General features: G+C 37.3%; 1 protein-coding gene and 1 non-coding gene across 2 annotated transcripts in view; one reads left to right on the forward strand and one right to left on the reverse strand.

Annotated features, from left to right (window-relative positions):
* ADAMTS19 (ADAM metallopeptidase with thrombospondin type 1 motif 19) overlaps window positions 1–23,245 on the forward strand; it is a 267,865-nt gene extending 244,620 nt beyond the window's left edge. The window contains exons 22-23 of the mRNA XM_027547039.1: window positions 19,101–19,278; window positions 21,619–23,245. Coding sequence (XP_027402840.1) covers window positions 19,101–19,278; window positions 21,619–21,770 — 330 coding nt within the window. The 3' untranslated portion in view covers window positions 21,771–23,245. The remainder of the gene's footprint in view (window positions 1–19,100; window positions 19,279–21,618) is intronic.
* Window positions 18,257–18,328, reverse strand: TRNAQ-UUG. The gene has a single exon. It is a non-coding gene; the product is annotated as a tRNA-Gln (tRNA).
* Window positions 23,246–27,684: the final 4,439 nt, after the last annotated feature.

The raw sequence follows: 27,684 nt of genomic DNA on the forward strand, positions 1-27,684 counted from the left end.
GACCCATGGACTATAGCCTGCCAGGCTCCTCTGGCCATGGAATTTTCCAGGCAAGAATGCTAGAGTGGATTGCCATGCCCTCCTCCAGGGGATCTTCCTGACCCAGGGATCTAACCTGCGTCTCTTGTGTCTCCTGCATTGGCAGGCAGCTCTTCACCAGTTGAGCTAGCAGGAGTGCCTCTGAATCTATGATCCTGAGTTCTATAATTGTTAACTCAGTCAGTGAATTAAAGAAAGCAAAGACTATGGGCTTCATTTTAAGCATATAGGCATTGAGAAAACCTATCCCACAATATCCTAAAGAAGAGATATTTTGCATTTATAGGAAAATTTACTTTAAAAATGCACTTATCTCTGAGTAGGCTGTTCATACTGAAGAAATTCCTCAATGATATATAAGATGCTTCTCCTCAAAAGAGACTTTCTATTATTTTGTTTAGATACATCCACCAACCATTTACTCAACTTGGTACTTACCATTCTATCTGAAAAAGATAGCCATCTTCTAAACCATGCACAAAATACCTGAACTGTCGGCTATCAAATTGTTTTGTCTCTGTCTCTATGTACTGCCAGAGAATGGGACAGTTTTGCATTGTTATCATTTTTATTTTTAAGATCTCTTCAGAGTCTTGTCTATTGCCCCAGATATATTTTTAAAAATTGAGTTTTCAAAATATTCCCAATTATTCAATGTAATTAAATGCTTTTGGCTGGTATAATTAAACATAGCAGAAATATATTAGCTTAAAAAGAATGAAGCACACATACTGTGTGTATGTCTTCTATCTAAAGAAAATGTGTAATTTAAAGAGATTGAAGGAGTGTCTCTATGTACATGTTCATTGTCAATATTTTTTAACATCTTTTGGATTGGAAAATAGGGAGAAATATTTTTTTTAATCCACAGGGTTTAAAAATACTGTCTTCTTAATAGATCCTTGAAAAGTCACTAGAATCTTAAAATAGTGTTGTCATTTCTTTTGTGTGGCATACCAGGACATCTGTAATTTTACCTTCTAAACCATACCCAGAAGTAATTCAGCAAATATATATCATTGAGTTAAAAATTATTCTTGATGTCCTTTATAAGGGTGGAGTATGAAGCAGGCCAAAGTTCATTTTGGGGACACTGAACTTCAATAGGTGCGGCAGGGTAGAGTTTCACATAAAAATATAATGCAATTTGATGGCTGTATAAAATTAAAATCAGCAGTTTTAGCACTGATTGTTTTTTACTTAGATTTAGGAAAGTATATGTTCATCAAATACCAGAGGATATCCAGAGATAGATATAACCAGACCACCAGGACACCCAGGGAAGGAGATGGATACAATACAAGGAAAAATATGCAAATGATCAGCTAGTTAGAAAGGCATCATGCTAACTCACTTCACTCATGTCTGACTCTTTGTGACCCATGGACTGTAGCCCACCAGGCTCCTCTGTCCTTAGGATTCTCCAGGCAAGAATACTGGAGTGGGTTGTCATTTCCCCCTCCAGGGAATCTTTCTAACCCAGGGGTCGAACCTGCATCTCTTGCATCTCCTGCATTGGCAAGTGGGTTCTTTACCAGTAGCACCACCTAGGAAGCCCAGAAAAGCATCCGATGGATGCATAACGTAATGAAGGGGAAAATTGTCTTAACAAACAGGTCCCTGCTCTGCTTCAAGTTAACTCTGGCTCTCCAGCCTCAGTACAGCTACAGTGCACAACCTGCAGCAGTCTTCTATGCAGAAGAGCAGGTCCTTAGGCCCCCTAACCTCAGCCCCCACATCTGCAAAAGGTGCCAAAGCAACTGAATGTCTCCCTGAGTTTCAAAATACTCTGTGCAAGTAAAAGTAATAGTTTTCTGGTCTGAAAAACTTGTAGAGATAGTGGTTCTATGTTATGAGATAGGAAAGCCTAGAGATGAACCAAGTTGGAGGGGAAGGACTGTGAATTCTATTTGGGCTGTGCTTCATCATCTTTTATGTCAGTGATGTGTATAGTCAAAGGAAAAACATTGTTGAGTTATGCAAACACCTTAGGAGACAAAAGCACAAATAACAGAATGGATTATAAAAATACATACTTTATAACTTTGTTTACTATGTATAGAATATATACGAGTCCATATAGAAGAACTAAAATGAACAAACAAGTTTAAAAAATAAACACACACACACAGCTCCAGGGCTCAGCAAGGAAACGAGAGAAGTGGGTTGGGGGATAGTCTGGGTCTGCCATACAGAGGAAGCAGTTTCTACTAAATTCTGCCCAGTTGCTTCCACATACGTTTTCTCACACTGCTTCTAAAATTGGATATTATCAAATTTTCTATCATTTTGATACGTGAAAAAAAATCTTATTTTGAAATGTACACATTCTTAGACTCAACAGCTCCACTGTCATAGAATTTTCTTACAGACATTCTCACATAATTTACTCACTGTATTTATGAAGATGCTCATTGCGGTCTTGTTTGGAACAACACACACTTGAAAATAACCCACCCATCCATTAACTAGTTATATGACTCATAATACTATACACAGTGGAATACTGTCATTTTTAAAAGTGTATTTGTATATACATAATGATGAGAGAATTTCTCCAAGACCTACTATTAAATAGTAAATATTATGTAGAAGAGTTACATAGTGTAAACTAAAGTTATTTACATGTATTGTTTTTATACATATTAACATTTCTCTACACAGATAAACAAAGAACAATTTATTTGAATTACATTGAAGGAAAGGGCCTTCTGTACTCAAAATTCTACCTCCCATCTCCATAAATTACCTTTCATTTTATAAACTGGTGAATGGTTTCTGTCAGAAATTAAAATTCTTTCTTAATAGTTACATTTTTCATGCTGCAGTCTCAAAAATGATTGATGTCTTAAATATAGACAGATGCTAAGCGAATACTATATAATTTCTATGAAGGGGAGAGGATTTTGTGAGTTAGGTAATTGATGAGACAACTTGGTGTTGTCTTGGAATCAGACAGCCCTGGGTTTGAATTCAGAATGTTCTGGTCAGTAAATTACTGAAGCCAGATGAAATCATTTATGAAGAGTTATTAGCAAAGTATCAGTTACATAGTAACTAAATAAATGCTGACCATTCATATTGTAGTGTCAGTAGAGATAGGGACAATGGTTGGCTTTGAGAAACTGTTATGAGGTTAAAATGAACAGAAACAGGGTTGATCTTCTGTGTGAGGTGAAAAGGAGGGAGGGATTCATGTGTTTAAAAGGAATCCCACATTCACATGAGATAGGAAATCCTAGAGATGAATCAAGTTGGAGGGGAAGGATTGTGAATTCTATTTGGACTAAGTTTCATGCACCCATAAGAGAACTGAATGCTGGTATCTAGTAGGTAGATCAGAGGAAAGGAATGGGATGGAATATACATTTTGGAATCACCAACGTGTAGGCAGTGTTTACATCTTGAAGTATAAGTGGGCCCGAAGAGAGAGTGTAGATGAAGAAGAAAAGTGGCAGCCATGAAAAACTCCTTTCTTTAAAGACATGTGAGGAAAGAAGCACCTGCTAGTAAAGGGGACTGAAAAGCGGGTATTCACAGAAACAGGAGGAAAAGTCATGAGAAACAAGAAAGAAAGGATGCTTAAGAATGTTCAATGAAATTGAAGCTCAGAGGGACTCGAGGGGACACTGGTTCTTTATTCCCAAACATTAGCTGCTATAGGACTGTGCCAGTGGCATTCTCATATTTTCTCAAAACAAAGTTCTTCATTTTGTTTCCTTGAAATATATCCCACTCCCAGTTTCCTTTTTCTTGAAAAATGTCAATGCCATCTTCCCCAAACACACATGCGGAAGGTATCCTTCACACTTTTTGTGCTATTCACAAGTAGGGTGTTGCTCTTCACTCTCTTTTAATAAATACTTTTATTAAAAAATAAAGGCCTTTTAATAAATATTTTCACCATGACTAGAGTTAACAACTTCTAATGTGCTTCTGTACCCCCAGACTGCCCTCTTACAGATTCATTCATTCATAGGGATGGCTTCACCACTCTAACCAACAGTTCAAACAGTTTCAGAGAATTGGCATCGGCTTTACTGTCAACTAAAGGACTTTACTGTCAACTAAGACTTCCCTGGTGGCTCAGATGGTAAAGCATCTTTCTACAATGTGGGACACCTACGTTTGATCCCTGGGTCGGGAAGACCCTCTGGAGAAGGAAATGGCAATCCACTCCAGTACTGTTGCCTGGAAAATCCCGTGGACGGAGGAGCCTGGTAGGCTACAGTCCATGAGGTCACAGAGAGTCGGACACAACTGAGCGACTAAAACTTGCACTTTCACGTACTCACTCTGATGTTCAAAGCTTTCTATATGCTGATCTTAACCTACCTATTGAGAATCGTCTCTTTGTTCTCATTAATTCGGTATCTCCAGTAAGCTCAGACCTGAGCCGTTTGTACTTTTACAATCTCCACGTCTTGGTGTATACACCTTATCACCTGAATGTATTTGTCTTCCAACCATCCAAGTCCTTTAAGGACTACCTCAAGTACCTCATCTCCCCAATAAATAACAAAATGTGTTTTGTGCTTATCGACTCATTTTTCTCAATATTTATTGCCTTACATTGTTGCTGTTTCATTGTCTTAACCCTTTAAGCCCTTTCACATATTCCTCTGAATGAACATACCATAGCATGACAAGCAGTGATTTTTATTGAATAAATGACTGCTTAAACTTTTTCATCGAGTAAGCAAAAAATGTATGATACATCTAAGCATTGCATTTCTTTTCTTCTGATCTATTTTTCTGACTCTAGTTCTATAACAATTACAATGCTTCATGTATTTTACTAGGAAAAATTAGTCACTAGCTTATCTTTCTCCAGGAATATTAAGGTAATCAATACAATTTTATGTAAACATGCAACTCCCTTGACCTTTTTCTGTATGGTATATCAAACTACTTAAAAATGTGATGTTTTTAATTAAAAAAAAGTAAATCCAGCCATATTTGAGTAACATGCTATTTAAACCTAAAGGAGGCTTCAGGTTGAACTTCAAGGAAGCTGGCAGACCTGTTTTGCATTGTCTGGAATTCATGTGTCAATACCTGACAAAAGGTTGGAGAGCAGTTATCTAACCTAGAAGGAAGGCAGCAGATAGAAACAAAGCACAGTTAAGGATTTTCTCTGTGAACTGGGAAATATGTGGTATATTTCAGGTTGGAATAAGTTAAAGGTTGCTATATAATGTACTCTGTACTATTTTAAATCAAGATTTTATTTACTAAAAACAAAAAACACACACTTACTCTAACATGGCCCCAAAGGATCTGATCCCTTTTTGACATAGGGTTGTTATACTAGACCTGGAAAGTATTTAATTGGAAAAGGAAATTCAATCACTGTCTTTCCAAACAACTGTCTCTGGTGGGAAGATGTTTCCCTGGGATGATAGTGATAAAATAGAAACGTACTGCTGGTCTTTTTTCACCTCTGCAACAGCCTGTGATTCATAGGCTCCACACTGACAGAACTGCAAATGTGCTCAGGACTTTGTATTTATTAATTGCTTCTTAATGCAAAACATCTTGTTTTAATTCCATCATTGTGGTGATCAATGTATATACTTTGATATAAAAAATGATTGGGGCGATTATTATGACCTTTCATAACACATTCAGTTCCCTGCTAATCATTCATAAGCAATCCACTTGATTTTTGCCACACACATTTCCTTGATTTGCAGTAACTCTATGCAAACATTTTCATGAAAGAGACAAAAATAGTTCAACTGTAGAACCAAGTGATGAATTAATTAAATACATATGCAAAAAATCCTCAATGTCTGACCTCTAGGAATAGATTCAATCCCAAATATCCATGTGTTAAATAAAGCAGATGAACTGTGTTTAAAGATGTTGCAACACTGACCAAAATAAATTGCAAATCTTAAAAAACAAAGCTAACTTTTGTTCCTTAGTATGCTTGTTTCACACTCACTTTATTAAAAAGTTTAAAGATGGAACTGCCAAACATATACATAAATGAATAGGAATGCTGTGCTAATAATTTCCAGTAGAAGTCATCATTTAGTTTCCTTACGAGGTCCACACTCCACTGTGAATGCTACTTCACTCTCGTTAAACTACTTTGGAATAATCCATTTATTCCCAAAGACAAATTATCCAAGTCAATGCTGTTAACCTTGTTAGAGATTGGCACTTATCATTATAAATTATATCAGGTTCTAGAAGGTTGTCTATTATATTGGTTAAAAAAAAGTTCTGTCTGCCAGTGACAATTTTCTCTTAATTTAGGAATTCCTATTTCTTACAGAGGCCAGCTGGAAATGAGTAAAGCATTACAGAGCCTTCCTTAGCTGTTGGCCTGGAGAATACACATTCTCTCCAGAATATATATCTTTGGCACAGTCTAGAAGGAAGGAATCTCGGGTAATCTCTGTGCTGGCCAAGTGTGAGAATTATTATTTTTAACCCCTAAATATCCTGAAATTTGGGGATTTTTTTCAAGGAATTTAAAAGTAGACTAGTTATATTTGTTATCCAATAAAACTCCAAATAAATACAGTAGTATTTTTATTTCTGGGATCCTGACTCTTTGGTATAATGTTTAAAAGAATATTTTATGGGATTCAGCATGTTGAAGAGTTTTACAGTAACTTCAGAGTTAAACATGCATAGATTAACAGGCAAACAAGTTGATTGTTTAACCTAAGTATACAAATTTACTTAGATCACAGTGTCCTGATTGGTTCCCAAACGTAGGTTATCTAAATATTCAGAGTAAGAACTAGCACTGAGCATTGCCTGTGTGCCTATTCTGAAGTCCTGAAAGGAAAGGTGGAAACTAATATTTAACCAGTAACTTTAACGTTTGGCATTTTACCATGGGATCCCAATACTGAAGACTAGATAGGGAAATCTTTTGCAGCTGAAAGTTGCATATGCAGAATATATCTACTTGATCCTAGAACCCATGGAGCACAGAAGCAGTGCAAAAATCAGACATCAATGGAAACAATGAGTGTCTTTTCTCTATATAGAAGAGTAATTAAGAGATATTTATAGATATCCCATTCATAAAGGGTTTTTAGGTGAAATTAAGTTGTTCAGAAGCACGTAGGTTACTCCTTAGACAAAAGGACACTGTTCTTTGGTAAATTTGGCAGAGACATATCAGATAGATTATATCATGAGCCCTTATGGATATTCCTACATGATTCATGAACTTTCAGTGACAGATAATTTTGCACTTTACAAAAGTGGATTCAAGTGATGCTATGGATGAGCTTTGAGAGCCTCCTAAAGTCATGTTCACTGTTTTTGTCCCTCGTTTGACACTTTATAAACTTGTAGATACCTATTTATTAGTGCCTGTACAGTCATGTTTTACTCAAGTCAGTGTATTACAGAGCATGTTTGCTTTTATTCACTAGTAGTTAGAGGATTTATGCCTCTAAGCATTGTGGTATTCATAGACATTTGGGGGAACAATATATGTAGATTATTTTAAAAGATACATATTCTTGATAAGCATACTCAAAGCCATCATGAAATGAATATTTCTATATAATATAATAAAAATTTAGTAACAGAGTATACTCATTCCTTATATGTTTATTTGATCCACCAAAATGTATTTATACCAATATGCTATATAAGAGCTATTTATCCTCAGTGTATGAGATTAGGCTTGAAGAAAGATTTCATCAGGCAACAGTTATTTTATAGCACACACAGCATAGTGAAATTATAACATCAATAAAATGTCTCAGGATAAATGGCCTTTCCCTAAACACCTAGTATAAGGTGTTTACATATTTTTCCAAGTATTAAACCAAGATCTTAGCAGCACTATTAATGCTATAAATAATTCTGTTAGGAGTGAAATGTCCATGGTCAGTCTCTTGCTAAAATTTGAGCTTACTACAGTTTTTGAGCTGTGGTGGAAGCTCATCCATCTTTATGGTGGAAGAAGGAATTGCACACCGTGGCTGGTCCATGAGATGGACTTCCTGGCTATTCAGAGTTCATTTCAACCTTTTGTTTTTAGGACAATGCCTCAGTTGAGAATTTGTTAAGAATTTTTTGAGTTTGTTTTGTTTCCTACATTTTTTTCTATGTCCCTCATTTATTTACATTTATTCACAAACCACAAATTTGTCAGATCATGCTGGCATCTTAACCTGCATTTATCGGCAAACCCTGCCCACTCAGGGTTAGCATCTAACTTAGTAAATATAACTTTCCAAGACTTTACATCTTGATCACCAGACCCTTGTTGGCCATTGTTGGAATATGATAAACGTGTGAGTTAGGTAAGCATCCACTGTACTCTTCCATCAGCTTGGATATTGCTTATTCTTCCCCAAATATTTCCTTTTCAGTTAGTTTATTCAGATGAAATTTCCTTAGGTAAAATAAAGTTAAAGCTGTGGCACATATACACAATGGAGTATTATTCAGCCATTAAAAAGAATACATTTGAATCAGTTCTAATGAGGTGGATGAAACTGGAGCCTATTATACAGAGTGAAGTAAGCCACAAAGAAAAATACCAATACAGTATACTAACGCATATATATATGGGAATTTAGAAAGATGGTAACAATAACCCTATTGTTATACGAGATATATATATATATATATATTGTTTTTTGATTGATATATATATAATATATATTGTTATATTATCTCGTATATTGGTATACGAGACAGCAAAGAGACAATGATGTATAGAACAGTCTTTTGGACTCTGTGGGAGAGGGAGAGGGTGGGATGATTTGGGAGAATGGCACTGAAATATGTATAATGTCATATATGAAACGAGTCGCCAGTCCAGATTCCATGCACGATACTGGATGCTTGGGGCTGGTGCACTGGGATGACCCAGAGGGATGGTACGGGGAGGGAGGAAGGAGGAGGGTTCAGGATGGGGAACACGTGTATACCTGTGGTGGATTCATGTTGATATATGGCAAAACCAATACAATATTGTAAAGTTAAAAAAAAATAATAAAGTTAGTTAGCTCTTATTGTGTGGTGTAACAATGACAAAAAGAAAGTTTTAAATAATGGAAATAGTTTTAAGGGTCTATAATACATGATGTGAAAGTGTTAGTTACTCAGTCATATCCGACTCTTGGCAATCCCAGGGACTGTAGGCCTCCCAGCCTCCACTGTACATCAAATTTTCCAGGCAATAATACTGGAGTGAGATTGGTTCCAAATAGGGAAAGGAGTACGTCAAGGCCGTATACTGTCACCCTGCTTATTTAACTTATATGCAGAGTGCATCATGAGAAACTCTGGGCTGGATAAAGCACAAGCTGGAATCAAGATTGCCGGGAGAAATATCAATAACCTCAGATATGCAGATGACACCACCCTTATGGCAGAAAGTGAAGAGGAACTCAAAAGCCACTTGATGAAAGTAAAGGAGGAGAGTGAAAAAGTTGTCTTAAAATTCAACATTCAGAAAACTAAGATCATGGCATCTGATACTATCACTTCATGGCAAATAGATGGGTAAACAGTGGAGACAGTGACAGACTGTATATTTTTGGGCTCCAAAATCACTGCAGATGGTGACTGCAGCCATGAAATTAAAAGACTCTTGCTCCTTGGAAGGAAAGTTATGACTAACCTAGACAGCATATTAAAAAGCAGAGATATTACTTTGCCAACAAACGTCCGTCTAGTCAAAGCTGTGGTTTTTCCAATAGTTATATATGGATGTGAGAGTTGGTCTATAAAGAAAAGTGAGCGCCGAGTAATTGATGCTTTTGAAATGTGGTGTTGGAGAAGACTCTTGAAAGTCGCTTGGACAGCAAGGAGATCCAACCAGTCCATCCTAAAGGAGATCAATCCTGAGTGTTCTTTGGAAGGACTGATGCTGAAGCTGAACCTCCAATACTTTGGCCACCAGATGTGAAGAACTGACTCATTTGAAAAGACCCTGATGCTGGGAAAGATTGAAGGTAGGAGGACAAGGGGACGACAGAGGATGAGATGGCTAGATGGCATCACCGACTCAATGGACGTGAGTTTGAGTAAACTCTGGGAGTTGGCGATGGACAGGGAGGCCTGGTGTGCTGCAGTCCATGGGGTCGCAGAGTCTGACACGACTGAGTGACTGAACTGAACTGCGTAGACATTCCCTTCTCCAGGGATCTCATTTTAAGAGAGAATATAGTCTTCTTGCTAATTTGCTACCATTTGCATTCATTTTTCTCATTCATTAAACTATGTCTCTAATCATTTTAATAGTTCAGACTGTTTGAATTATTGAAGTTTCCTTTGTCATATTTAGTGTTTGACATGAAAACGAATGTAGACATAATTTAATACAAGCTTAGAGATTGTCACTAAATATCCTAGGTCAAGAAAGAGTTTATTCCATTTTCGGAGAAATCTATAATGACCTTATCTAAAGATAATGCTCAAGTGCAGGGAATGTCATCATTTTCTCAAGTAGATTGAAATGATGAATACATTATGTCAAAGCAAATTTTGTTTTCAGATACTTTAGGTGGAAAAGGGCGATTACCAGCATCATTTTTTTTTGTTGTGCCTTGCTTATTTAAGTTTGTTCTAAAGATTACTGTTTCCCTTTTTTACTATGTAAACCTAGTACATCAGGATTGTGTTTCCTGTTTAGAATTAAAGACTTCTAATTCATGGAACTGATTCATGAGGTGCTTAGTTTCAAAGGTCCTTCAGGGCAATATTAAAACTGTTTGGGGAACAGATTACTTGTCAAACAGTACAAGTCTCTCTTTTTAAATAACTTTAGTCAGGAAACATTCCTTGTAAAAGAAAGATCAATGGCGACTTAATCTGGTACACCCTGTGTTTTTCTTTTTCTTTTTTTGACCAGTTGCTGGCAAATTGATTTTGACATTTTAGCATTTTGGCATTCAGTGGATGTCTAGAGTGCTGCCTTGTCTCTAATATATTTTAACCTAGTACATATGTGAAGAAGTTTAAAATGTATTAGAAAAAAGATTGAAGGGAGGGAGGGAGGGAGGGAGGGAGGGGGCAAGGAAAGAAGGAAGGAAGGAAGAAAATGGAAAGAGAAATTCATTGAAATTGATCCAAGATCTGTAAAAACACAATGGAAGGAACATTGTATTTGGAAACAGAGATTGCATTTGAGGTTTGCTTCTCCTTCACATGGAATATGTCTTTGTCACTTTCTCCATGAGTCCTTCCTTCCCTGATCATCCCATTTGAATTGCTAAACCCCATAGCCCAAATTTTCCCAGTCTTCCTTCCCAGCTTTAGTTTTTCTATAGCACTTGTTAATATCTGATATACAATGTATTCTTGACCTTTTCACTTCCCACTATTAGAGTGTAAACTGAATGAAGGCACAGATGTCTGTTTCGTTTACTATTATTTTCTGGTATCCAAAAGAGTATTTGACACATCATCAGATCAGATCAGATCAGTCGCTCAGTTGTGTCTGACTCTTTGTGACCCCATGAATCACAGCACGCCAGGCCTCCCTGTCCATCACCAACTCCCGGAATTCACTGAGACTCACGTCCATCGAGTCAGTGATGCCATCCAGCCATCTCATCCTCTGTCGTCCCCTTCTCCTCCTGCCCCCAATCCCTCTTCGCATGAGGAGGCCAAAGTACTGAAGTTTCAGCTTTAGCATCATTCCTTCCAAAGAAATCCCAGGGCTGATCTCCTTCAGAATGGACTGGTTGGATCTCCTTGCAGTCCAAGGGACTCTCAAGAGTCTTCTCCAACACCACAGTTCAAAAGCATCAATTCTAAAAAAAAAAAAAAAAAAAAAAAACATCAATTATTCAGTGCTCAGCCTTCTCCACAGTCTGACTCTCACATCCATACATGACCACAGGAAAAACCATAGCCTTGACTAGACAGACCTTTGTTGGCAAAGTAATGTCCCTGCTTTTCAATATGCTATCTAGGTTGGTCATAACTTTCCTTCCAAGGAGTAAGCATCTTTTAATTTCATGGCTGCAGTCACCATCTGTAGTGATTTTGGAGCCCAGAAAAATAAAGTCTGACACTGTTTCCACTGTTTCCCCATCTATTTCCCATGAAGTGCTGGGACTGGATGCCATGATCTTCGTTTTCTGAATGTTGAGCTTTAAGCCAACTTTTTCACTCTCCACTTTCACTTTCATCAAGAGGCTTTTGAGTTCCTCTTCACTTTCTGCCATAAGGTGTCATCTGCATATCTGAGGTTATTGATATTTCTCCCAGCAATCTTGATTCCAGCTTCTGTTTCTTCCAGTCCAGCGTTTCTCATGATGTACTCTGCATATAAGTTAAATAAACAGGGTGACAGTATACAGCCTTGACGAACTCCTTTTCCTATTTGGAACCAGTCTGTTGTTCCATGTCCAGTTCTAACTGTTGCTTCCTGACCTGCATACAAATGTCTCAAGAGGCAGATCAGGTTGTCTGGTATTCCCATCTCTTTCAGAATTTTCCACAGTATATTGTGATCTACACAGTCAAAGGCTTTGGCATAGTCAATAAAGCAGAAATAGATGTTTTTCTGGAACTCTCTTGCTTTTTCTATGATCCAGCAGATGTTGGCAATTTGATCTCTGGTTCCTCTGCCTTTTCTAAAACCAGCTTGAACAACCGGAAGTTCACGGTTCACATATTGCTGAAGACTGGCTTGGAGAATTTTGAGCATTACTTTACTAGCGTGTGAGATGAGTGCAATTGTGCGGTAGTTTGAGCATTCTTTGGCATTGCCTTTCTTTGGGATTGGAATGAAAACTGACCTTTTCCAGTCCTGTGGCCACTGCTGAGTTTTCCAAATTTGCTGGCATGTTGAGTGCAGCACTTTCACAGCATCATCTTTCAGGATTTGGAATAGTTCAACTGGAATTCCATCATCTCTACTAGCTTTGTTCGTAGTGATGCTTTCTAAGGCCCACTTGACTTCACATTCCAGGATGTCTGGCTCTAGGTCAGTGATCACACCATCGTGATTATCTGGGTTGTGAAGATCTTTTTTGGACAGTTCTTCTGTGTATTCTTGCCATCTCTTCTTAATATCTTCTGCTTCTGTTAGGTCCATACCATTTCTGTCCTTTATCGAGCTCATCTTTGCATGAAATGTTCCTTTGGTATCTCTGATTTTCTTGAAGTGATCCCTAGTCTTTCCCATTCTGTTGTTTTCCTCTATTTCTTTGCATTGATCGCTGAAGAAGGCTTTCTTATCTCTTCTTGCTATTCTTTGGAACTCTGCATTCAGATGTTTATGTCTTTCCTTTTCTCCTTTGCTTTTCGCTTCTCTTCTTTTCACAGCTATTTGTAAGGCCTCCCCAGACAGCCATTTCGCTTTTTTGCATTTCTTTTCTATGGGAATGGTCTTGATCCCTGTCTCCTGTACAATGTCAGGAACCTCATTCCATAGTTCATCAAGCACTCTATCTACCAGATCTAGGCCCTTAAATCTATTTCTGACTTCCACTGTATAGTTTCACTAAATATCTGTTGATTGAGTGAATGAAAATGGGCTTTCCCATTAGCTCAGCAGCAAAAGAATCCACCTGCAGTGCAGGAGCCCCAGGAGATGCAGGTTCTATTCCAGGGTCAAGAAGATCCCCTAGAAGAGGGCATGCAACCTGCTCCAGTGCAACCTTGACTCCTGGAGAATCCCATGAACAGGGGAGCCTGGCGGGCTACAATCTGTGGGGTTGTAAAGAGTCAGATATTAGGTTTATGAGCAAGATTAACCAAAATATTATGTATAAAAGCATATTAGATTATGACTGGATTATAATAGGTATTTCATGTGTCCATTTACCATCTAATACATAGATCTGTCAGTAAGTCATCTATAGATAGTGTGACAGTGTATCCCAGATTACCCAGGACCATCCTTTTTTATGCCCATAGTCTACGAATAGTTATCAGAACTTCTTTCACAAGTGCTCTGATTTGGATGTTAAATTCTATGATCACTGTTTCTAAAGATAAAGCATGCTACTTAGTTGACCTTACGGCAAAAGAGTTTATCTCATACCACGTAGCCTGTGTTATAGTAACACAACTCCAAAAAAAAAAAAAAAAGCCTTCTAATTAGGATAAGAGGTTATTCTGCAGGATAGAGAAAAAAGAAATATTTCTGTTAACATAAAGAGAAATATTGGCAATCTTCTAGTATCGAGTAGTCTACATGTCCCATCTTTGACTTTAGTACATATTAGTTCAAACTCCAGTACCACCACTTCTTAGCTGTGAAACTGTGTGCACTTTGTTTCACTTATCTGAGCCTCTCTTTTCTCCTGTGTGAAATAATAGTGCTCATGGGCTTCATATGAGATATTAAAGTAAATGTAACCTGTATCTGGCATATAGGTTATGGCATATAATAGAGTTATATGCCAGTATCTGGCATCTAATAGATCCTAAATAAACACCAGCTTCATAGTATTGATCATTTCTGCTGTTTTTAGCTTCTGCACAGAATCCTGAACATGGTGGGTAATCGGTAAATATTTGAAAAGCCAGTAAACAATTGAATGTTCTGAAACATTCAAGCAAAATATAATTTTGAGACATCATTTAGTGGACTGCTATCATACCAATGTTGGATAGTACAGTGAATAATTAGATAATGAATTTGCAGTCTTTACTGTTATGCAGTGTCACTGCTTAAAAATTGCCTGACTGCAGTAACTTTTAATAATAAATTATTTGGAGTGTTTCCTTTCATAGTAATTTAGACCTGAAAGTGTAGCTATGATCTACTACAGTGCCTTACTTAATGAAAAGGAAAACTAAGTCCCAGGTACATTAGATTCTAGAGACAGTATTAGAGCCATGGCACCCCACTCCAGTTCTCTTGCCTGGAGGATCCCATGGATGGCGGAGCCTGGTGGGCTGCAGTCCATGGGGTCGCTGGGAGTCGGACACGACTGAGCGACTTCACTTTCACTTTTCACCTTCATGCATTGGAGAAGGAGATGGCAACCCACTCCAGTGTTCTTGCCTAGAGAATCCCAGGGATGGGGGAGTCTGGTGGGCTGCCGTCTGTGGGGTCGCACAGAGTCGGACACGACTGAGGCAACTTAGCAGCAGCAGCAGCTCTTCATTTCAAGCCAAAATTATAGTGACTTTTCCTTTTAATATTTGTCTGTCTTTAATCATAGTGATGTGATTTGAGAAACTATCCAATTATTCAGTAGTACCTTCTATAATAAAGTAGAAATAGTTTAGAAGATACTTTGGCATTTCAAGTATATCTGTTTATTTTTCGTACATTTGTAATAAATTTTTACCACATATATTTTATAAAGAAAATAATTACTATTAAAATCTTGATGTTTTTATTATTGAAGTATTCTAATAAAAATAATATTCTAAAGCTATTGGGCTAATTTCATAATAAAGCTTATGCCATTAGTTTCAAAGGCAGAAATGATGCGATTTCAATTAAATGAACTTTTTTCTCTTAATTTTCTAAAAAACAGTTTATGGGAGCACTCTTCAACCATTATCTACTAAAATTGTGTATTCTAAGTTATCATGTATATATACTTTGTGATCCTGGAAAAAATGACGTTACTTTGGTTTACACATGTCCTTTGGAGTTAATATAAGATTAGTTGAAAGGGTTGATAATAGTCTATGATTGATTACTAGACTTCTTTGACATATGATTGAGAACCTTCTCTATTACATCAAAAGGAGTTCATCTATTATAAAACTTCTGTTGTTCTTTTCATGTCTCCAATATTGTGATTACTTTCAAGATCTACAGAAATTTTAGAAAAGCAGATACTAGAATGATATAGTTCCACATAAACTTAACCACTTAAAGTTTTTAGTTTAATTATTTTGAGTTTTCCTGAAAATATTTCTAAGAAGCATGGTGTTTGTATGCATATATCTATTGAATAATATTAAGAATCTTCCAAAGGACAAAGACCATGTAAACAATGACTCCTCTTATAATAGCTTTTAAATTATAATAAAGCTTAAACTAATAGAAGCATTTAGATCCTGTAGAAGTTAATGAGAAAAAAAAAATCAGATTTAAAAGGGTGTAATATCTAAGTTGTTCTTTAATCGGCTATTTGTATAAAGCTAGAATTCGTCAGATGCAAAGAAGGTTTTATGTAGAAGTATTTATAGAATTTAGAAAGATCAGTTATCTGTAAAGTAGATGCATAAATAGCATGCACATACAATTGTTATTGTGTTATTCTTAGCTATTTTTATACACGATATGTTAAGTTTTATTACTGAAAGTGATATGACTGCTGCTCCTACTGCTGCTAAGTCACTTCAGTCGTGTCCGACTCTGTGCGACGCCATAGACAGCAGCCCACCAGGCTTCCCCATCCCTGGGATTCTCCAGGCAAGAACAGTGGAGTGGGTTGCCATCTCCTTCTCCAATGGATGAAAGGGAAAAGGGAAAGTGAAGTCGCTCAGTCGCATCCGACCCTTCGCGACCCCATGGACTGCAGCCCACCAGGCTCCTCCGTCCATGGGATTTTCCAGGCAAGAGTACTGGAGTGGGGTGCCATCGCCTTCTCCGAAGTGATATAACAATGAGCTTAATTTCAAGAATTTACCTAGAGACACACTAGATGTCTGATATTTACCAAGAGACACACTAGATGCATGAAAATATATTGATCAGAGATAAGAAGTAATACAAACTGGGCTACATCAAATGTAGAATACATACTATAGATCAGTGTTTTCCAAACTCAGGCTGTGCAGCAAAATGACCTAGGTACTTTTTTTTTTTTAATGTATATTCCCAGATTCCATCTGTTTCCTGCCTTAGAAATTCTAGGCCTTAAAATATATAGTTAAAAAGGTTTTTTTTCACAAGTGATTCTAAGGGATAGCCTCAGATAGATAGGTATATGGTTTTAAACCATAAATGTTGCATAAATATGCATGAGTAGCTGGGATAATTGTGGAACACTTCGTGAGGGTAGTGGATTTGAGATTGTGATTTGAAAAGAGGCCAGGCATCTGGAAAGGAATCCTCCTATGAGCACGGTTCTAGTTGTGGGAGTAGAAAGTACATGGACATTAGTGCTTTATAGAGCAAATGATTCCTAAAGCAGAGAGGTAGAAAATCAAATTTGAGGAGGTAGATAAATGCCAGCCTGGACATTCGAGGATATTGGGCTTTATCTCGTAGGCAATGGGCAACTCAATAATTGAAGTTTCTCCAAGGAGATTATGTATATAAAGCAATTTTAAGAGAATACATATTCTCTGTTAATATTTGTAATTGACTAGAAGGCTGGAGGCTAAAGACAAAGTGAACAGTAGCATACAGACTTGAGGTGATAAGGATTTGTGTAGAATGCTTCTGCTGATGAAAATAAAAAGAGTTGGAACCCAGGATGATAGTAGAGGAAGAATTGAAAATTCTTGAGAAGAAAATGAAATCCTAACAATGACTTGGTAAAATATGAAGGGAAATGGTTATAAAACTTGTGCCTGCATATCTAAAAGATGACAATCAGATAAAGTATTGACCAGTTTTCAAGTCGAATGTGCCGAGATCATGTTTTTAAATAGATCTAAGTTTTAAGAACTATTTGGCCAAATATGACTAAATCTTTATCGCAAAGAAAATATAACTAGTAAATAAATATTTTTGAAACACAGGCATATTCCCTCTCTCATGTGTAATTTTTGTATTTTCTCACTCATCTAGACCTCAGCTTATCTGTATAACAAATTAAATCTAGTGATATACAGGGACCCAAGAGACTTCTTTAATAAACAGACATTGTACATTAAATATGTTCTCTGAAATAACTTACAAATAAAAACAAACTATATTTAGCTGAGATACAGGTATATTACATTTTTTCATTACAGGAGATATGTTAAAAGGCTGTCTTACTAGAAAAATACAAGATTTTCAAATATTTGCACAATTTTTGATATCATGTTATCTGCCAAGATGGACTTCTTAGGTGGCTCAGTGGTAAGGAATCTACCTGCCCATGCAGGAGATGTGAGTTTGATCCCTGGGTTGGGAAGATTGCCTGGAGAAGGCAATGGCAATCCACACTGATATTCTTGCTGGGAAATCCCATGGACAGAGAAGTCTGGAGGGCTACAGTCCGAGGGTCGCAAAAGAGTCAGACACAGTGACTAAACAATGACAACAATCTTCTAAGACATAGCAATTATTTCATTAACACATCAAGTTGATACACCATTTGATTTTTTTTTTTTTTTGGTAAGTCTTGCAAGATCTTAGTTCCCTGACCAGGGATTGAACCTGGGTCCCAACAGTCAAAGCATGGAGTCCTAACCACTGGACCACCAGGGAATTCTGCCCTGTTGATGTTATTAATAAACATTTTAAGGCCAGAGTGGATGAGTACATTGAAAGACTATAATGAGGATTCAGCTCCACAGTTCAGTTCAGTTCAGTTGCTCAGTCGTGTCCGACTCTTTGCGACCCCATGGACTGCAGCACACCAGGACTCCCTGTCCTTCACCAGCTCCCACAGTTGGTGTATATCTACACAGCTCCACAGTTGGGCATATCTAACTGTCAAGCATCAGTGACTAAATTAAAGAACAGCAAGTCATTTGTTGCAAACTAGATATTAAACCTTTAAAAACTGTCGGTCCAAGTGTGTTACTGGTATCACCCACTATCTTTCCCAAGTCATGCTCTCAAACTTTTTTTCATTTTTATGTTACTGAAGTTTAGTTGATTTATACTATTGTATTAGTTTCTGCTGTACAGTAAAGTGATTCCATTATACATATGTATGCATTCCTTTTCATATTCTTTTCCATTATGATTTATCACAGGATACTGGATCTAGTTCCCCATGCTCTACAGTATGACCTTGTTGTTTATTCATTCTACATCATCATTCATCACTCAAAGCTCTGCCTTAGGTCAGCTAGGTGTTCTAAACTGCATTGTGTCCAGCTTATGAGCAGCAGTGTTTCTGACCCTTGTTTTATATCAACCCTGGATGTTGTGGCTCATGTCAGTTTTAACAAATATAAGGAAAAGGTGACTCACAGCCCAGAAAAAGGAAACAGCAAAAAGAACAGTTGACAAAACCTTGTATCTCTCCTAGTGCTCAATTACCTGTGGCAAAGGAATGCAGTCCCGTGTTATTCAATGCATGCATAAGATCACAGGAAGACATGGAAATGAATGCTTTTCTTCAGAAAAACCTGCAGCGTACAGACCATGCCACCTTCAGCCTTGCAATGAGAAGATTAATGTAAATACTATAACATCACCCAGGCTGGGTAAGCAGATCCAAAAAAAGGGAGTGATTTTGACAGACATAGAAATGATCATGGCTTCTTCTGTTTTATGTATCACTTTAAAGCTTAGTTATCAATCTATACTAATTAGTTTGCTTCTGACTAAATTGGATCTATTCAACCATATAGTCCAAATGAAAACTATTTTCGTTCCTGAGCTGTCACTTCAGAGCCAGGCTGTGGAAATGCGAATGCCGTAATCACTCAAGATCAGCCTAAAAAGGGTTGGCGGATGTAACCATATTTTTTATTCTGACCAGTCCCATGGCAGAACCCTCAGTTAAGGTAATGTCGGTGGAAAGGTGAAGCTATAGTGTATATCTTGGATCTCTTCATTGTTAATAGCCTTCCTTGTGATCCTGGGTACAAATTATCCTTTGGAGAGATAGAGAGTAAAAAACTCACTTTCAAGGAGAGCAGGTACATGGATCTACACCACTAAACAAAAGGTACTGATTTTTTCACACTTAAGGACATAATATTAAATATAAATGAATAGTAGTAGCATTGATTTACATAGTTTTATGTTATAAAATGCTTTCACATATATTCTCAGTTACTGTCAGTCAGTCTAATACAACATCAAGAAGTAGAGTATGTATTTTAAGTAATATATCCTGTATTTGCATAAAAGTATTCATGAATGCATTAGCCTTTATTTTTGTGGCAGTTAGCAGTTTTTCATAGCACTGCTGCCTGGATGTCACTGGGTTCATTTGTTTAACATTATGTGTTGTTTTTAAAATTAATTTTTATAGTAGTGTGGTTGATTTCCAACGTTGTGTTAGTTTCTGCAGTACAGCAAAGTGAATCAGTTATACATATACATATATCCACTCCTTTATGTTCTTTTCCCATGTGGCCATCACAGAGTATTCACTAGAGTTCCCTATGCTCTACAGTAGGCCCTTATTAGTTATCTATTTTATATATTGTGCTGTGTGTATGTCAATCCCGATCTCCCAGTGTAGCCTACCCCCTCCCCTTTCCCTCTTGGCACACTGAGTGGAATAAGTCAGACAAAGAAAAACAAATATCATATAATATCACTTATATGTGGAATCTCAAAAAGTGATGCAAATTAACTTATTTACAAACATAAATAGAGATACAGCTGTAGAAAACAAATGTATGGTTACCAGGAGGGAACACCTTCAGTTTTAATTTGTATGTATAATCTCCAGGGGGTCAGTTAAATCATACAGAATAATATTGCCAAAATTCAAAAAGCTAACTTGTCATAGATACTTCTCCAAGCATAAGATTCAATCAAATGGAAAAGTTTGGTTCTTCATGGAAATATAAAAATTCTCTTTTTTAAGCCAAATAATTAACATTTCTAAGAAATAATCAGTTCAAGTAGAATTAAAACTAGTTAAGACAAGAAGTTAAGCAATCCTAGAGCAGATGTGATAAATCCTTGTATTCAAAAGCAACATAATCCCTTTCTCCAACAATTATTTGGAGTCCTTCTTGACATAAAATGTGGCATAAAATAATGAATTAAAAGAAGAATTAAATTAAAACTCCATTTTCTCTGTTTATTTTTTCTTGAAGGACATCCCCAAACATAGAAGCACAGTGGTTGGAAAAGCTAAGGTTTTTAAATGTAAAATAATGAATCATATGAGAATAGTGGCAAAAGAAACAGTTGCAGTAGACTGTCTTTCATTATACATGCCAGAACACGCTATTTCTTCGGAAAAACTGGGGCCGAATTTACCTCACTGAATTTTTTTATACCAAGAACTCATTTCAAACACTTCATTACTGTAAATTTTAGTCACTTTTGTTAATCAGCCTTGATTTTAAGGATGCCTGAAATTGTGACTCTTAGATATCACAGCTAGACATGTCTGCTGTCTAGGAAACGAGGAATGTGAAATAAGTGTAAGCAGATTTTTTTGTTTTGCTGTTTCTTTGCAAGTTCACCCATAATAGCACTTATTAATTTGTATTCTCATCATGGTGAACATATTGAACACACTCATTTTTCTTTTTAATCTTCTCAACTAAAAATCCAAAAGAAGATTAAATAGAAGTCATGAAATGGAAACTTAAAAGCCATTTGCAGGACCCTCAGTGGCTTTGGGAAATCTATCTTTAATAAGTCTATAAAAGCTCATGAGTAAGGCCAGTATTCATTCACTGTACTCCTTTATTATAAAGTGTGTTTGTTTATCTCTGTCTTTTATGTGCTGGGAGGTTATGTATATGAGTCAACACGAGTGTACAAACCCCCCCTTAAATGATTGCTGTTTGTTTCTACTCACGACACCTAGTTTACCTGCATGTATTAAGTTCCCTGTGTTTGTTTCACAGCTGCTCTGACTTTCAAGTGCCTGGGAGATCAGTGGCCCGTGTACTGCCGGGTGATACGTGAGAAGAACCTCTGTCAAGACATGCGGTGGTATCAGCGCTGCTGTGAGACGTGCAGGGACTTCTATGCCCAAAAGCTGCAGCAGAAGAGTTGACCTCTGGCAGGCTGGCTGGCCAACAGCTCTTTGCAATTACATTATTTATAAACACACACACTAGCATGTTGTTCAGACCAAATATTATCAGATTACATATAATTTAATCAAATTAATTAATTTATTTTTTTTTTTGCCTGCAAAACATCCAATATGGTGTTTGCTTTGGTTCTACAAACATTTTGATTTATACTATATGGCTTCATAAATAATTTTATATAAATAAGTTGGATCCAGTTTCCAGAATAAAAATAAAAAGGGAAAAAACAAAAACCAATCAAGATCTTTAGACTTTAAAAAAAATTTTTAACAATTTTTTTTTTAAGTTAGGGCTGTCTCTAAGGTGCTATTCTCTCCCTGACAATACCATTGAGTTATCCAGAATATATACTAATTTAGCCTAATAGTTTAGTTATATATGGAGAGATACCATTTTTTTTTTTCCTTTGGTATCCTGATGCAGAATTTGCCCATTTTCTGTAATCTGCAGGAGATGTGTAAGCATAACAAACCTCATAGTGTTGAACAGGTTTTTAGAGAATGTATTATGCGTTGGGTTCAGATTTAGAGATATCCATAGGAAAAATTCTACTGTAATTATAACCTTATTTTAATAATGGAAAAGAAAAGTCTGAATAGAGACTTTGATCATGTTCATGAACATGTACTTGAACACAAGTATTGTAACAATGAAACACTGTAATGATTTACACTGAATCACCATTGCACTGTTGCTATAGTGTAGAGAAACCGTTATAGAAATGGTAACATCCTACAAAAATGTGTATTATTTTAACATGTTGTCATTATATTTTAGCTTTTTAAAATATTTTGAACAAAGAAAGCGTTGATCCACCCATTTCCTTGTATCTTTTTAGCAGATTTATTAGAGTATAGTACTTAGCCTCACAAATCATAATGAGAAGATTTACTGTTTTTCAGCCTTTTCCCTAGGAACAAGGAAAAACAAAAATCTTATAATACTGTGGTAGTTTCATTGTGTTTTTCTTTTTAAAAATTAAAAAGTTTTACAATTCTGTGAAACGTTTAAAAACCAGTTTAAGGTTTTCTTGTGAGAAAATATTGTACATGATTCACATGATTTCTTAGATTTTTCAATAAAATATGTGAAACTTCCTGTTGGGAGGCAGTTCTTCATGAGTCTCTCACATTTCCACATGTCTTGGCACTGTCTGCTTTTGTTCTGGACTGTCTTCTAAAGGATGTTTGTGTAATGAACAGCCTTGGAAGGTAAAGATAGTGTCTTTTTTGGAGCAAAGGGCAAACATGCTTATTTCTCATTATGAAAGTTTCAAGTTCCCTAAAATTGGGATCTCTCTCCTGTAACACAGTTCACTGAATGTACAGGTCCTGCCTGGCTCCCTTCATGTCATCCTCTGGGAAGTGGGGCTCAGGGAACTAGTGATTCTCTGGCTACTGCTGTTGCTGTAAGTAATAAAGTTCTTTGTCTCTAACCCAGGAGTTTTGTGTCTTCTGCCCTGAAAGTGTGGCAGGCTAACTTGATAGATTGCAAGTAGAATAAAGCCTCAAAATCCTTATAGTTCTTAAGACTTCCCTTATTAATATTTTCACCTTCATTTTCATATAAGGTACAGTTTGTTTCTAGATTGTCCCTTACCATGGGTATCCTTTAGTTTAATTGCTGAGATATAAAACCAGTCAATTTCAACACATCTTATGGAAGATAGTAGGGGAATGGGAGAGGGAAAACTTACACAGTGAGAGAAAACATTCTTAAGCCATCCCTTGATTCCTGAATCCGTGAATTGGTGCAGAAATGTCACCATTTACTGATCGATGAATTAGACCCTACACAACATCTTTGAGAACCTCCAAAATGTCTTCACCCAGAATTGAATACTTGGAAGAAAAGGCATTGCTGCATCATTCTGTCAGGCCATGTGTTCAGGGTGATGGGGGACATGGTAATTAGAAACAATATATCATATGGAACACCCTAATAGTGAATGAGGCTTTTGGTAAGTTCATGGATGGTATTTTGCAGAAGCTTTGCAGGCTGGCGATACACATCCGTATTCAGGGTAAGTGGCTATTTCTGTGAAAATAGTGCACTGCCTGTTCGGTGATTAAAGTGATCTAATGTAATCTTACTGCAATCCAGATGTTTTGCAGGACTGACAAGGACTTGGAAGGAGCATGGTTTGAAAATGGGTGATGAGGAAATTTTGAAGAAAAGGTATGTGAATAACTTACATTCCATTTAACTGCACACCAAAGAGCACTGTCAGGAGGGAGGACTTAGTCACCAGTTGGACAAGTTGACAAGTTGTGTGTATGTTGGCCAGTCTCTCTCATTAGCCACCTTTGTCCTTGCCCATGAGCCCAGGAACAGAGACAGTAGTGGCAGGACTAGAGATTATGCATGGGTTCAGTAACATGACCTTCCGCTCACCAAGACCCCCTCCAGCTACAGCCACCGCAAGGGCTCAGCCTAACAATAGCAGAGAAAATATTATTCCCCAACATGGCACCATTCTATGGCAGGACTACCCCACGGCCTTGTAAGATTACATTAGTTCACTTTAATCACCAAACAAGCAGTGATTTGTTCTCACAGAAATAGCCACTTACCCTCAGTATGGATTTGCCTCCCCAGCCTGCAAAGTTTCTGCCAAAACACCATCCATGAACTTCTCAAATGCCTTGTTCATGGTTGGGGTATTCCCTACGGCATGGTTTCTGTTCAGAGAATTCATATTACAGTAAATACCATGGCGGTGGTCTCATGCCCATGTGACTATGGTACTGCCATGTTCAGCGTCACCTTGAAGCAGATGGCCTAACAGGATGATGCAATGACCTTCTTTTTTTTTTTTTTTAACATTTTGTTCTGGCACCAGCTGAATGGAAAACATTTTCGGGGGTCTCTGAGATGTTGTATATGGTCTGATTCCTCTGAGTTGTTATGTATGGCCTGATTCATCAACCTATACATGGTGATATTTCTATCTAGATTTATGAATTCAAGAATCAAGGGGTGGAATTGAGAATGTCTGCTCTTCCTGTGCAATTTTTCCCTCGCCCATCTGTTTAAATTTGCGATAATCCGGTGCAATTCTCCAAAATCCATCGATCTTCTGTAAGGACAATAGGCAGAAAGAGTGAAAGAATGAATTAATGAATTTATCATTCCTGCATCCTTCAGATCCTCTTTGGTAGAAGTAGTTCTCATCTCTTCATGAACACCGCATTGATTTTGTTTCTAATTTTGATATGCAAGGGCCAGTTCTAGGGACTGACAGTGCTGTTACTACCATAAAAGCCCTCATTCTACAGATCATGGAGTTAACCAGTGAAGCAGGAATTCTGCCAGTTTCTGAGTATTTCTTCTCCAAATGTACCTTTCAGAATTAGGAAAATAACTGTCGGATAGGTTTAGGGACTCTGATTCAATATGAGACAGATTTAAGCCAAAGCATAGACTCTTGCTCTGACTGTGGGACTTCAGTGGCAATTCAGGTCACCATCAATTAGTATCAATTCAGAGTCAGTAATCTAGAAGTCATCAAAAAGTCTGATTATTTCCCTCTTCCCAGTACACTCATCCCATCAGGGAAGACTAGAAGTTAGATTTACAGTATGAACTTTGGAGAATTTGCAGCAGAATCCTTCCTCTAAAAGATATAGCCTCCCCTTTATTCAGAAAGTTATGGGTCTGTGAACCTGCTGTCACATGGAATGGATCAAGGCAAAGGAATTCCCTGGTGTGGTGATTCAGGTCATAGTTACTTTCATCAAGCCTAGAGATTAAATGCTTATACAAATTAAGCAGGGCTTTAGTAGCATGCTCATCTCTTTCAGTACTCTGGCCTCCGTAATCAATTAACCAATGCCAAAAATCTTTGTAGGTCAAACCTTTACCCTTACCCTTTTGACTCTGCTTACCCCTTAAACCATACCTATCTGGTTCCTGGAATTTAAATGCCCTTGTAGAATTCCATCATCCTCATTAAATTCAAGAAGCTCTGTTCTGTGGCAGCATTTCCCAATGTCCTTTCTGGTTTACAGAGAACAGCTACTAAGAAGCTCTTTAAGGATTCCAGTACTACCTTCACCAATGTATTTTTCAAGTCCTGGTGAAGGAAATACCCTTTGGACCCTCTTAGGGGACAAATTTAACACATAGATGAGCACATCTATGTGGGTTTTTTAAATCTCTCTAAATTCGTGTATACTTTCTTCTTTATTACAATGAAGTTATAGCAAGGAAGCTTTAGTATCTCAGTTTCATTCAGTGTAGACCACCACTGGGTCCAGTTTTCAGTCTTATTGTTAGAGTTACTCCCAGACTTATGAACTAACAATCTGAATCCAGAATCTCAGCTTAGTGAACCCATATTAAAAGCAATTAATAGAATATTGTATTCCTTTTACCGTAATTTATATCATTAAAAACATTCCTATACATAAATTTTGGGTTTCGGTTAATGTGAATTGGTGAAATCCTACAATTCCTTTGGCCTGCATGTTAACACCTTAGAGTCATACTTTTTATCTGGTTCTGGATCTTCCAGGACTTGACTCTGAATATAGATTTAGATGATATCACAGGTGGTGGGACATCAGCAGTATAGTTAAAAAGGTTTTATTTCAAGGCAGTCATAAAAGCTTTCTGGTTCCCAACTTAGACCTTGAGCTGTGAATGTAAAACCCCAGGCGTATCTCTTTCTCTAAGTTCTCCACCTGATTTAGAAGCAATGAATCCAACCCCAAAGTCCTTATTCTATTTGTTTCTATGAAAAATTTTTATTGCAGCAGGTATTTCGTAACCCAGAACCTTGCTTTCTCTAGGTACTTCACTCCAGGTAACTATCAGTGAGAGTTTATATAACCATTCTGCCCTGAATGACCAGGCTCCCACTTACTACTTGTCATTAATGCCTTTAGGTCTAGTCATATGAGAGAACTAACTCCAGGGTTCATTTGTAAAATTCTGTTCCTTGGAAGCACTTCTGATACTGGTAGTTGCCAGGGTTCAATCAGCAAACCTGTGTTAGGGGATGACAGATTTGAACTCATACAGCTGCAAGAAGAGTTGGGGAAGTAAAAGTCCGTAAGAAGAGTTGAAGGATCAGAGCAGTCACCAACCAGTCTGAGCAGCCAGGCACAACTAGCTAAGTGTAACTACGAAGGAGTGATTTGGAAAGACGTCTATGAGATGCTGTTGCCTCTGTTTAGCTCCTTCCTTTGTAGGACCACAGCCAGATATTGGGTAGCGGATCTATTTCCTGATGGTCATCAGGACCTACAGTTAGAAATAAGAAATGGACGTGGAACTCAGGAGAGCAAAGGCAGTCTAGAACCTGCCACTGCCTCTGTCACTGTATCTGATTGCAAAAAGAATTTCAGATGAATGGATGCTGCCATTTGGCCTTCCAAATCTCAAGCCAATTTCTCTTTCAGCCACTTCTAACCCTGACTCACAGAAAGAAGGGGATTCTGGAAAATGAAGTTGGCCTTTTCAATGATTTTTTAAAAATATTTTTTACAGTGGATCCTTGTTGGTTATCTATTTTAAATATAGTAGCATGTCAATTCCCAATGAAGTTTGCTTTTTAACTGTGGATGATAGAACTTCAGGTCTTCCCAGGTGGAGCTAGCAGTAAAGAACCTACTTGCCAGTTCAAGAGACATAAGAGACACGGGTCTGATCCCTGACTCGGGAAGATCCCCTGGAGGAGGGCGTGGGAACCCACTCCAGTACTCTTGCCTGGAAAATCCCATGGACAAAGGAGCCTGGCAGGCTACAATCCAAAGGGTTGCAAAGAGTCAGACGTGACTGAAGTGACTTAGCACACACGCACCATGACTTCAAATGTCTTTTATTTTCCCCCATTTTGCTTTATATCAGAGACGACAAAAATGAAAATCC

Source organism: Bos indicus x Bos taurus, chromosome 7 (genome assembly GCF_003369695.1).
Source record: "Bos indicus x Bos taurus breed Angus x Brahman F1 hybrid chromosome 7, Bos_hybrid_MaternalHap_v2.0, whole genome shotgun sequence".
NCBI classification, from domain to species: Eukaryota; Metazoa; Chordata; class Mammalia; order Artiodactyla; family Bovidae; genus Bos; species Bos indicus x Bos taurus.